Here is a 13,814-nt window from a genome sequence, read left to right on the forward strand (position 1 = left end):
TTGCTGCTCCTCCCCTGGGCAGCCGCTGGAGCCCCAGTGGTTGCTCCGAGTCCCAGCGCTGTGCCGAGCGGCCTCCTTTACGGCGCTCCCAGTTGTCCGAGTTCACTGCTCCAGCGGGGGGAGGGGTGTCTCGCTGGCAGCTCTACTTCACAAAGTTCCCTGCGTTCCGGGACTACTGCCCCATCCGGGACGCCTTCCCAACGGTTGAGAGTCACCCGGCTGCTTTGAGTTGGTCCCAAGTGTCTCAATATCTCCTCTTTTGAATCCTGAGTCCTGGAGCAACATGAAATGCAGCCACCCTCTAGGCCGCCATCTTGAAACCTCCCTATAATTCCTATTGAGCTCACTGTCTGCAAAGTCATCTGAGAAGCCGGCTGTTGGCTAGAGTGAGGAGTCTTAGCTGACAATTATCATTGAACAATTATAAAAGTTTACATCTCCTGTGTTTTTATAGAGGACTGGGTGTCTTCAGTAGCTAGTATCATTTCCATGTCCCTCCAAAAGAACTGCTGAGACTAGTAACCTTATTTGTAAAATGGGAACATTAAGACCCAGAGTGGTCATGAGGGTGGGAGTGGACGTGAAGCCAGTCTGTCCACATCTGACACTCTGACCACCATGCTTTCCGCTCTCCCTCCTGCTTTTGTCTCACTCTGGATCTTTTAGTACATCATGTTATCAAGGGATGTTTTTCTTTGTAAGTAAAAAAAGGCTGCAAAGCTGCTGTGCTCCTGCTCTGACTGAAGTGGCTTTTACGACCCTGGGTCTACAGCAGTTGTATCAGCACGAGTGGGTTTGCCCAGTTTGCCCAGTAAGCCCAGTAACTGCAATAGGGTTTGAGCATGTTGCTGTAGGGTGCAGAACTGTAGAAAGAAAAAGATCCATGGGAGGGAATAGGGAGGTCAAGATCCAGAAAGCTATGGGAGAAGGGCTGAAATTGGCTGAAGACCCGGAGAACTGAGGAAGGAGATGGTCCATGCTTGGGCCTCTTTATGAAAAGGAATTGAAACCCCATGTCCAGCTCAGCCTTCAGTTCCAAGGTGCCCTCAGTTATAAGATGCCACATCAACTTAACCACATATTTACTATACCAAATACACCTGTCAGTTTAAGATGTTCAGAAACATTAAAATGTGAAGGAGAAAAAGTATACCCTAGACTTTGTCTCTGTTCTCTAAAATTACGGAAATAGAGTCTGTGGGGTCGTTGCAGTACTCTGCCCACATCGCCTCCCCCAACCTTGATTCAAAAGTGTTTTTTCTCAAGGAAAAAAAGAAAAAAGGAGAGTGAGGAGTAGCAGGGGCAAGAACCAATTCCTTCATTCTTACCTCATTCCTCAGTAGTCCAGATCCAGGCCAGTTTTGGTTGATATGTCATTCGACTCTGGCTCTTTCTGATTTTATTCATACATTTATCTGGAAAAAAAACTTTGTTCTGTGTTTTGAAGGTTTCATATTAAAATTAGGAGACTGTAGTTTAAGGTTTTTAAACTGGCCACCTGAACTTCAGTAAAACTTACTAGCAAAGCTGTAAGGAGGGGTTGTTTTGCTTGGTGATCTCAGTTCCTCCCCATTTGGATTCCCTATGATTGTACGACCATGAAGCTTGCTTTATGTGCTCTGGTCTTGTTTGGCTGGAATTGGGCAGACGGAGAAACCATAGCTTTGTCATTTTATATTGGATTGATTCACTCTAGCCTGGACTAGGTGGAGATTTTACAATTTAAAACCATTAAATCGTTTCTTTTTGACTAAGAAACATAAACAGTTTTGACTTTAAAGTCAATGTTATACCATCTGAAAGTGACCAGGTACTACTGTGGAATGTGATAACTAGTTATTTGAAGATGCAGGAATAAGATGTGCTTGGCTTAAAGTGGAAGAAATCGCCAAGAATTTGTTTCTTTAATTGTAGTCAGTGATCTCAGTGCACTCTTCAGTGAAAGTCATTCTATATCAAAGAGTTTTGGCTCATTTGTCAAATATGATTTTCCTTTGTTTGAATTATAACTATTGTGAATAGAATCTTTTGGAATTTTTGTTATTTTTCCATTATATGATGCAGAATTTAGTTAGATGATTTCTGTGTAATGGTTTTGTCTATAAGAAGGGTATATTACTGCTCTCAGAAATCTGGCTGGTCTATGGCTACCCAGTCTTCTAGTTGGAATGTTCTCAAAAGAGATCTTTCCTGATCATCACAGACAAAATAGCACTGGGCTGTTGTCTGTTCGGGGACCCTACTTTTTCTTCTTTTTAGTGCCCATTACTCTCTAATATTAAACAAATAAACAATCCGTTGTCTGTCTCCTCACATAAATCTGAGTTCCCTTTGGGAGAGACTTCACCTGTATCTGTCCTGTGGTGTCCTCAGTGTCCAACACAGCATGTGGCACATTATAGGGGTATAAGTATTAAGTGGGCAAATGCCTTTGCCTTTGTGGAGCTTAGAGTCAGTGGGGAAGTCAATAAAATTACTACAAATGGAGTGATGATCTGATGCTTTTGTTTTGGCAAAGTATTTAAGGGGATAGAGAATGATTGGAGTTGGAGAATACAGATATTGCAGAGAAATGGTCAGGGAAAATCTCTTTGGGGAGGGGACATTAGTAATGAGGCCTGTATGTCAGAGGCCCCAAGATCTCCCCCAAGCTTTGTTGACTTGCAAGGGCTCACAGGACTTGGTATACTAATGCCTAAGATTTATTACAGTGAAAAATATAAAGCAAAATGAGCAAAGAAAAAGGCACATGGGGCCAAGTCCAGAGGAAACTAGGTTGAACTTTGAGTGGTTTTCCAGTGAAGTCACACAGGATGCCCTTAATTGCTCCAGTAAGACGTAACAACACATAAGTGTTTTCTACCAGGGAAACTCAATGGATACTGAATGCCCAAGATTTTTACAGAAGGCTGGTCAGGTAGGTTCCCTCTGCCTACTAAGTATCCAAATCCCAGACTTCCAGGAGGAAAGCCGGTGTCCAGCATAAACCACATTGTTTGTACAAACAGTTTAGACACATTGACCTACCTTGTCATTCAGGGAAAATTTAGTATCAGTGTAGAACATAGCTTAACTGTCGAGTTCCCAGATGCCAGCTGAGTGTCAAACTTACAAGCAGAACTTTCTAGAGAAAGGCAGTCTTTTAAAAATTTTTTTAAATTAATTAATTTTTTCTTTTTTTTTTAGTTATATGTAACACCAAGATACACCTGACATCATCATGAAAGCATGGAGCACAACAGTCTCCCAGTTCAGCCCCAACACTCCCCTGCCTGCCCAGCTTCCCTCCCTCCACTCTACCAAACCCTCTTCAATCCATTTACAGTTTACTTTTTTTTTTTTTTTAATTAGTCTCCTGTGGATACACCTGATGCCAGGACCCACCAAGCCACATCCACGCACACACAGGACAGTTCGGGTCAGATGCATTCTACTGTCCTTCCCTTACCAACCCTTAGAGAAAGGCAGTCTTAAGCCTGCTATTAACTCTTTTCTAAATAAAGGTGGGGGTAGGTGATAGGGGTGTTTAGATGATTCGTTTATATGAATATTAGAGGGAAGAGCATTCCTGGAAAAGGAATATCCCAGAACAAAGGCAGCAGGTCTGTTGTGAGCCTGCCATTGCTGAAGGCATGAAAAACTTGGAGCAGCTAGAGCAGATGGAGAGAAAAGAAGAGTGATAGACACTGGGCTCCATGGTGAGAGTTGATTTCTGACCATGAGGACCTTCCAGTGCCTCCCAGTGCCACAGTTTTTCCATCAGGTTTCCAGAGATAATAACGGGGAAGCAGCCAGCATCTGTTGAGTCCCTGCTTGCGTCAGGCTGAGTTCTGAAAGTATCACATAAACGACGAAATGAATTCTCATTTAATTCTCTCATTGACTCTTGAATCAAATGAGGATAACAATTGATTTGGGGTACAGAATGACTAAGTCACTTGGCCAAGATTGTACAGTTAATAAAAGTGTGGGATTTAAGCCCAGGGGGTCTGAACGGAGTGCCCATATTCTGCTATCCATATGGGATTGAATATTCTTGAACAGTGTTTTAAAACTGCAGGTTACAACCTTTAGGTCAGGACCAATATTTTAAAAACAAAGTACATAAAATAAAATAGGTAGTTTCAAAGTGCACTGTAATTAATGAGAATAAGTATTGTTTCATGAAACTCTTGCTATAGGATTTAAAATACACACTCATGCAAACATACATGTATGTACTAGGTTGCTGCATGAAATGCATTCCTTACTTTGGTTATTAATCGAAAAACATTGGGAGTCATTGATCTAGCACAGCTAGATGCTTTTATATTGATGAATCTATTTTTTTCCCCAGTCTCTTTTCCTGTTTCTGGGATAACCTGTCCTTTTGTGGGTTGAATCAAGTCCCAGGGGTTCATCCACTGAAATTTGTATTTAACAGGACACCTACAAACTGGTGCTATAAGGCTACAACAGAGTTGATAGAACCTGTAACAACCAAACCCTGCTCCTCAAATACTCCAACAGGAGCATTTACTGCATGTAAGGAGTCTCTGTGTTCCAGGCAGGGGTCAGATTATTTCCCTTAGCTTTGAAGTCTTCCTGCAACTCCCCATCACCAAAGCCTGCAGGTTAACCCTGCCTGCTTATCATCCTGCACAGCTGCTGTGTTCTTTTGAGCAGAAAAGGAGGTTGGGTTGGAAGGGCCAGGGACATTGTCTAGACATCTGGCTGATTCACTCTGTGGACTGCTGTTGTGGTCCAAAATCATGGTAATGAAGGAGGAAAAATAATAAATTATAAGGTTTTAAATATTCCAAGACAAAGGAATCTAGATGAGAGCATATAATCATATCACCTTTCTATTATATATCATGTATTATGAATGAATTTGCTTTAAGGATTTTAGAATAATGTCATCTGTGCACTGAAATTTCATAAAATAATCACAAAGCCTATCATCAGTGTCAGCTTAATTTTGACTTGATGAAAAAGAGCCCAGAAGCAGCTAGGAATTGGTCTTGCTAATTTTGAAAGCCTGTGGTGTAGGAAGTGGATGACATGTAAGGTAATATCCTTTTACTTTCTGCTCTTATTATTTTTTACACTGAAGTTTCATATCTCTGTGTTAACCACTGGACTATAGAATAATAATGGCAAATGAGCATAGAAAACTTTCTGGAAAGACTGTGTGTTTTTGTCATATTGAGGGAATTTTCATGAATTGAAAACCTTGAATACTATTAAAGTGGTCAGATTTGTTAACATCTTACTGAAAACTAATGCATAAAGCATATGTATTTTTTTTCAGGATAGTAGAGCTAGCTGTGAGAGTGCATTTTTCCAATAACCAATAGTCTCTCCAGTTACAGTTACTAGTTACTGGTAACTTCTATCCCAGCAAAGTTTCTATCCAGTGACATTTCTTTTTCTAGATTTTAGAGCAATTTGTTAGTGATAATAAAACCACCTGCATAGTTACATTGGTAGCTAACGCTAATGTAGTACATACTCTGTGCTTGCCGTGGTTCTCAGCACTTCACGGGAATTCTCAAAGGAGGAATCTGTAGCACTGGGAGGTCAGACACTCGGCCAAGGTCAAAAGTGGGAGAGCTTCTGGGAGTAAGCAGCAGGGCTAGGATGGGAGTTTGAACTCGGTCACAACACTCTGCTCCTTCTTCCTTCACAGTTACCGTGAAGGAGCCCAAGGACCAGAGGAAGCAGATAAAGCCAGTTTTGCTCTTATTCTCATTTTAAGAAGTCAGAATTCAATCTCAAGAGATTAAGTGACAGGCTGGGGATGTTGCTCAGTGGAGAGCACTTGCCTAGCCCTGGGTTAGACAGAGAAAGGAGGGAGAGAGATCTTAAGTGATTTGCCTAAAATAACAGAATTAAACAGAGGCAGAATCTGAGGCAAAGGCAGTTTTGCAAATGCAGATCCCATGAGACCCTCAGATACTGTGCTATCTCTAACTGACCTGAACCCAGCATTTTCTCAAGTTCATCAGATGATCATTCATGGCCATTCACTGTCCTTGCTTGTCATGAGGACCTGGGGGAGATTGAGAGGAGGTTGACCTGCAGTCTTCTTGTGGGTAGGAGATGGAGTGTGGGGAATAGACCCCTGACAGCATCTCAGACTCTGTTGGGCATTGAAAGTCAGAGACCTGATTGTGAACTTCTCTGTTCCAACATTTCATGTGTAGTTCTTTCTCCTGAAGTAGAAAAACAACATTTCCTTAAGCCATAGGACTGTCTGCTGATCTCTGAGGCCCTTCAGTGACATAGGGAATCATCTGTGTCCTGACAAACTGGAATTAGGAAATGGAGTTAGGCCATCTGGGGTGGATCCTTTGCCTTTTATTCTGAAATGTACTTTACTAAATACTCTTGTATTCAAACATGATCAGTGATGTTTAAACATACCTGATAGAGAAAATGTGTGTCCACAAGGGGGCTTCATTTTCCTATTTTTCAAGTTTCTCTTCCTATAATACTATATATTTTGTCTTCTTGTTTATACACGGAAACTAGAAACATTAATCCTTTTCTTTTGGTTTTGGGGATTGAATCCCAGGCCCTGGCACATGCTTGGCATGAGCTCGACCCCTGAGCTGCATCCCCAGTCCTACTTGCTTTTGAAAAGTCCTTAAAAGAGCTTCAAGAACTAGGCACAGATGGAAAATTGGAGCTGCAGAATTTGAAATGAGAACTGAATTCCTGAGGGGAGTCAGACAGTGGGACAATGAATTCATGAACATTTCACATCCTTCATATGAAACTCAAAAGAAAGGTCTGAGTCTTTAAATATTAGGATCATAATTTGGATTAAATTAGATCATAATTAGATGTATAAGTCCCACTAACCTCCTCTTAGAGGTTATGTTAAAATCAAACAAACAAACATTTTTCCAGGTTCAGGGGTTAATTTTTTCAGATGTATATTATTTGACTATTTCATGGACTTCGGATCGCTTTTAAATCTAAGTTCAAATTTGGGTTCATTGTTGTTCTTCTCCCCACCTAACTGAAGTTTCTGTTACCAAGCATGGGGTACTAATCAGACCTCCCCTGAAACACTGGTGCTGTTAAAGTGAACTTGATTTTGTAAGTGGAGACCTGAGGGTACTAGCTCTCAGTTCCTTTTGTTTTGCAAGATGGTATATTCCAGAGTGGGGAGGGGAAGCAGCCGGGTAGAGGAGCTGCATGGAAAACATGCTTCCTCCTGCCCTTCTGCACCTGGTGTTGGAAAAAACGAGTGTTTACAAGTTACAGAAGAGAAGTGGTAGCACATTTTCAAGTCAGTTTGAGTTTCTAAAGAAATGAAAACAAGACATATGGGCAGATTTTTGAATGTAAAAAGTAAAACATGGAATGAGTAGGTTTGGCGTTTTGTTAAACAGGCCAACTTACATATTTTATAGAAACTGTAGCCTTTCAAAGGGTTGAACGAAAGCTAAAGCCTTATGTTTTAAACTTTAAGTTGATGAGGATTTCTGTTAGCTATTAAAGTTGACATCCTTAGAGCTTAGTGCTGAAAATCTTTAGTGGGCATATTCCAAAAGGCAAGAGATAGGAGCATCTACTGACAGCACTGTCATTAAAAAGATAAATTAGTCATCCTATTGTGGATGCTATGGAACTAAACAAATTCTTCATAGAACAGCCTCAGTAGTGGTAATCTTCACATCAGAAGGACTTTTAAATAACATTAAATAATATTAAAAACATTGATATTAAATGTATTTTTAAAAAATCACATCTGGGCTGGGGTTGTAGCTAAGTAGTATAGCATTTGCCTAGCATTCGAAAGATCTTGGATTCAAACCCCAGCACCACCAAAACCAAAACAAAACAAACCCATCACTTCCATCTCAGAGCCAAATCTGATGATGAAGATGGGTAACATAAAGCTGACATTTGTTGAAGGCTTACTATGTGCCTGGAAAAGTTGTTCTAATACAGCATTTAGATTAAATACTCAGTATACATAATAGCTCCATCGTTCCTACTTTGCTAATCAGCAAAATAAGACCCAGAGAAGTGAAGAAATGTGGCAAAGTTCACATAGCTAGTAAGTGGCTGGAACCCCATCAGTCACTGAACAAAAACAAAATGAAATGTTCTTGAACCACCTGAAAATAATTTCAGAAGTTTCTTAGCAGTGCCATTGTCATTGACATGTGTTGTTCTTCCATGCAGTCACCTTGAAGAAGGAAACATTCATTTGGATGTGTAAATTTCAGTGTGTATGCAAATGGATGTGCGTGTGTATGTGTGCTTGCATATGTGGAGTGTGCAGACATTGATTTATACAAAATTACTTTGTGATCAAAATGTTAGGGGATGATTCACAAAGTAGTTTTTCTGTGTTGTCAGTAGATGGAGGAGCATTAGAAAGAATCAGTACGGGTTTTTATCATCTAGCCCCATCATGCCTGATTTAAAAAAAAAAAAAAAAAACATGGGGATCCGATATACTTGCTGATTTCTATGTCTCAAATTTTGTTTAAATGGTTACAAGATGATTAATGGGCATGGATTGAGTTATTTCATAAACTGCCTGTTTTACTGAGGAAAACTCTTCCCTTTAACCAGGGAGCTTATCTATTAAATGGCTTAGGATTGAAGTTTTAAACATGTCAGTAAAAAGTATAGAAGACCATAAAGTTCTAGTCAGAGAGCAAAGAGTGATACATAAGTTCAGGAATGTACTCATAGTGTTTCTGTGGGTAAGGAAAAAAAAAAAAAAAAAAACAGTTTAGTGATAAAACTACTTGCTTTTAGTCTTAATGAAATATCACGTAAATGCAGGCTTGCGGAAACTCAGAACGGTCTGATTCCATCAGATGTGATCCAGGGTCCACGTAAGCATTTTAAACTCCACACGTTAAAAACAGAACTCCTGATCTTACTCCCCAAGTCCACTCCACCTGCAGTCTTTTCACTTCAGTGGCTGGGAACTCCTCTTCCTAGTTGTCACCACCCTAAGCATGCGTCATTCCGCCCTCCACACCTCCCCACAAGTACCTCCTCTGACACAGTTGGCCTTACCTTCAACAGACACGCAAAACTGGACTGCTTCTCACCATGCCTGACACTCTTGTCTTTCATTTCTCTGTGGGATTATTGTTATCACCCCCTGCCAGGTCTTCCTGCTTCTCCCCTGCCCAGTCTGTTCTCGACCCAGTAGCCAAAGCTTTGCATATTTTCTATACTAGGTCACTCCTTGCCAACGGCCCTAGATGGATTTTCCATTGCACTCAGGGACAAGTCGAAGTTTTACCAGCTGTTCAAGGTCCTGCATGATTTGACCTTCCATTACGTTTCTGATCCATCCCCTTTACCACTCATCTTGCTCATTCTGCACCTGCCTCGCTGACATCTTGCTGCTTCTCTTAGGAAGGAGGAACTCCCACCTCAGGGCTATTTCCTCTGTCTGGAGGGTCCTTCCCTGGGTATTCATATGTTGGCAGACCTGCTCCTTCACCTCCTTCCAGCCTTTCCTCCACTCCTGAATCTCCATTATCTTATTTATTTTTTCCATAGTGTTATGAAAGTCTAACAGACTATATAAATTATTTTCTTCTGCTCATTATTTCTTTTTTGTGTCCCTTTTCCTCCTCTATTGAAATGTAGGCTCCAAGAGGTCAGGACTTTTTGGTTTATCAATATTTTATATGCATTCCCATGTATGTATGATATGTCAAAATACATTCTACTGTCATGTATAACTAAAAAGAACAAATAAAAAGAAAGAAAAACATTGTTATATGCACCCAGAACATTGCCTGAGACATAACAGATGCTCAATAAATGTTTGATGAATTGTTGAATTAAAATGTGGACAATGTAAATAGTTTTAAGTAGAAGTGCAAAACAGCAGGTTATTCAGATATAGTTGTAGATGTGAGCTGTCAGTACAGCAAACATTGCAAGAACAAAGAACCAGATTTTTTTTTCCTATAAAATATATAGAATAAAATGGAATTTAAATTGTGTGGTAGGTTTGTTTTCTCCACAACAATTTAAAAGCAGACTTGGTAATTTGCTTCTTAAAATGATGAAGAGAAACCTTTAAGTCTGCCTGATGAGGTAGGGTTCTGTATTATCTGAGATGACACAAACTGTATTTAGCATATGCTTGGCACTCAAAAGGTGCTTAGTATCTATCAGCGTTTATGATTATTATACTTTATGTAAGTTCATATGCACTTAAAATCAATTTTGAATACATATGAATACTATTTTTATTAAAACCTCATAAACCTCATAGATTATATGCCTTGAATGTCATCTGGCTTTATATATCTGTTTTGAATTAAGAAAACTCGTGGGCAAATAACTCAGCTTGCAGAGCGCTTGCCTTGCATGAGCATGGGCCTGGGTTCGAATCCCCAGCACCTCGGAAAACAAGGTGAATTAAGAAAACTCATTCTTTAAAAACTTTGGTAGTAGGTATAGTTCTCAAATCCTTGTACAGGACCTGGTTGTCTGGCCTATCCTGTTTACTAATATGATATGATCAGAATTAATCCTCAAAAGCTTTGTGGGCCTCTTCTTTTTTAGGTGTGGGTGGATTCTATCACAGAAGTGACAAGAGGTGAACTCTGTGCAGAAGATGGGGATTCCTCCCCACAGGACCTGGTCTACTGGGTCACTCCACCCAGCAATGGTCACCTGGCTGTCAAGTCCTTTCCTGGAAGCAGCATCCGGAACTTCACCCAGGCTCAAATCAACAAGGGCCAACTAGTGTTTGTACACTCTGGTAAGTCACAGAGTAGAGCAGTGTAAAACTGAAGTGTGTCTCAATCAGTGGAGAATATGATAGTCAGAGTTACTGGATGAAGACCATGGATCATCTGGGAGCTTTCTAAACTCTGCAACTTTTTTTAAGTGACAAATTTAATAAGGCTAATAATAGCAAACATTAGAGAGTACCCCTGGCTCCTCCTACATGGCTTACTTAAATGTCATATTATGTATATTACCTTCTCCCAAGGGCTTTTTCCTACCACTCACTAATCTAGCATGTCTGTCAATCTCCACCCTCTTCCCCCACTGCTTGGCCTAGTGCAGATTAATTTGGACATTTATTTGTTGCCTGTCTTCCCCATTCCAGTATAATCACATTAAGGGCAGGACCTCTTGAATCTTTAGTTCCTTGACCAGTGACACATAGTAGGTGCTCAATAAATAAAAATTTGTTGAAAGAATGAAATAACATTGAATATCTATTATGTTCCAGAACATAACATTCTGGATGCTAAGGATACATTAGTGAGCAAATCAGATATTTGTTCAAGGAACAAATGAAAGAGTGAATGTAACTGAATTTCTAAAAAGTCTTGATATTGAAAGACCTTTTCTGTTTCCTGTTATTCATCAATAAATCAGTATGCCAAACAGATACTGGAAGTCTGCACAAAGAGTGGCCCAAGCACATTGGTAGGGTATCCTGGCTTTGTTTCCAGGCTGCTTGTGTCATTGGACTGAGAGAGGCAGCAGCTGGCAGGAGGTGTGTGGGGAAGCATGAGCCAGGAAGACACAGTCAGAAAGCCAAATTGTCATATTTATTCACTTATTTTGAATTATCTTCTTTGAAAAGCCAGTAAAGAAAATAAAGATAAGACATCTTCAAAATACAAATGTAGTAATATCTTGGTTACTTTTGCAGTCAATGCAAAAGATCCCCAAAGAATTTGTGAATGCTCTTACCTAGTGCTTCTAAACTCGTAGCCTGGAATGTGTGGGGGTTAGATTGATTGCAGCATTATTCAGATCCACCCACATTCATGGCAAAGCATTGCTTCTAGACTGGATGATGTTTTTCCAAATACATATTTCCATTTTTAAAATGTGTACAGATGTGCTTTGTAATAAAATACAATTCATTTAAAGAGGCACTGAATTGCTAGGAAGTTTCTTCTAATGACATGTCTTTTTGGGAGTAGATAACAAAAGTCCAAGTACTATTCTGTGAAGGTCTAGAAATATTTTTCTTTGAATGAAAGGATTACCATATTTTTGGAATGGAGAGAATTTCTCTACAGACTTGTGCAAGGGGTTGGGGGGGGCATTGAATTTCTGAGATTTTCCAGTCTGCACTGGGAAGCAGTCATTGATTCTCTTCCACGTGTCAGGCACCACAGGAGGGACAGTCACATCACTCCTTGCATCTTTAGGAGCCCTCTTAGCAGTGGAGAATAATGACCTCATTTTCAAGATGAAGAAATTGAGGTTTAGAAAGATTAAATTGGTCTGACCTAAAGTCCGTGCTATCTCTGCCAGCTCCAACCCACTGAAGAGCAGAGAAGGTTGAAGAACTGAAGTTACTGTTTGCAAGGAAGGATTAAAACAAAAATGAGCTCTCTGGGCTAATTGATTTGTCATTTACTGGGTCAATATTTGCTTTTGGAGAGTAGAGAAAATAATTTCTCCTAGATAAGTAGGAAGGCGAGTTAAAGGCAAGATTAACATGAGAGCCAATCCATTACATTTCCTAAATGGACTTTGAGGCAAGCTAATAACTCTCAAAACGTCCAGAGCCCAGCTACAGATGAATCTGCTGCTGAAACCAGCTGGCTCTCCCCGGCACATCTGTCTATCATCAGTCCCAAACAAAGACTTAGGTTTAATTAGTCTCTCTTAGCATTTTATATTTGCAAAGTGCTCCGCCATTAATCTAATTTCCTATTGCACACAACAACCTAAGCAGGTTGAGAAAACCAAGATGCTAGAGGCTGAGTGATTCACTTAAGGTGGCCCTTCTTAAAGTACTGTCTAGAAAAGTCTGAGCTGGCACAATAGTAGATCCACAGTTCAACCCCGTTCCCATGTCTCCTTCCTTATCTTTCCTTAGTCTTAATAAGTCTGTTAAGGCACACTTCCTGCATGATTTCACATTTATTTTTATGTAATTCCTTTGATTCCACCTTCATTTTGTTTCGGGATTCATAAAATATTCTAAGTGCCCCCATCCTCTTCTTAATTTTGTGTTTCATTTCAAAGTGCTGTTTCTAGAAAAATAAGCAAATGCAAAACCATATTTGGTTGTGGACTCTGGTTCTGACTAGGCAGATTCAGAATCTGCCCTGCTGCCCATGGTGACTTTTGAGTGTTTGGGGAAATTTTGAACAATCTGTAGCCATTTTTTTGGTGAGGAATCAGAACTCTCAGTGTTTGCTTAGATACAGAGACCTGAGGGACTGTCAAGCTAGCCACCTACCTTTTATTACATTGTGTTATTAAGGCAGTGCTCATACATAATGGCAGTCTGACCGTGCCTCCTTTGTTCCTTACCACGTCCCTAAGGGCAACAAAGATATGTTTCTCCCCAATACATGACGTAAAGACCTGTGGGCCTCAAATTTACTGCAGGATAAATATTTTCAAAGAGTGATGGGGATATGAACATCGGTTTCTGCAAGGTGATCTTGCCTTGTGCTTTGTGAGTCAGATTGGTAAATCACTCCTGGGATCTGGATCGATCGAGTCCATCTCAATTTCAGTTATGCACATAAGTTAATTTTTAACTTTTCTCATATCACTTATCCCTTGACAGACATGTTGGAGTGTAATCTTTCCTTGCAGAAATTTAACAAAAGCAAGACCGGGTCTTTCCCTTCCCTTCCCACTCTTGGCAGATTACAGCTTACTTGGCATAGGTTCATAATTAAAAGTGTAAGAGGGCACTACATGTTATTTAATTAGCCCCAGTTTTGATTTTCAGTATTATCAATTAAGGGTGATACATATTTCAGAAATTACTAGGGTGTGTGTGTGTAGCTGTGTGTGTGTGTGATATTGCAGGCTTGTATCACTTTACTGAT

General features: G+C 40.1%; 1 protein-coding gene across 1 annotated transcript in view; it reads left to right on the forward strand.

Annotated features, from left to right (window-relative positions):
* The window catches only part of LOC306663119 (chondroitin sulfate proteoglycan 4-like), a 72,008-nt gene that overhangs the window by 32,578 nt on the left and 25,616 nt on the right, over window positions 1–13,814 (forward strand). Inside the window, 1 exon segment of the mRNA XM_079143478.1 lies at window positions 10,552–10,750. Within this exon segment, the coding sequence (XP_078999604.1) occupies window positions 10,552–10,750 (199 nt within the window).

The sequence above is a fragment of the Sciurus vulgaris genome (genome assembly GCF_902686455.1).
Source record: "Sciurus vulgaris genome assembly, chromosome: 6".
Lineage (NCBI taxonomy): Eukaryota > Metazoa > Chordata > Mammalia > Rodentia > Sciuridae > Sciurus > Sciurus vulgaris.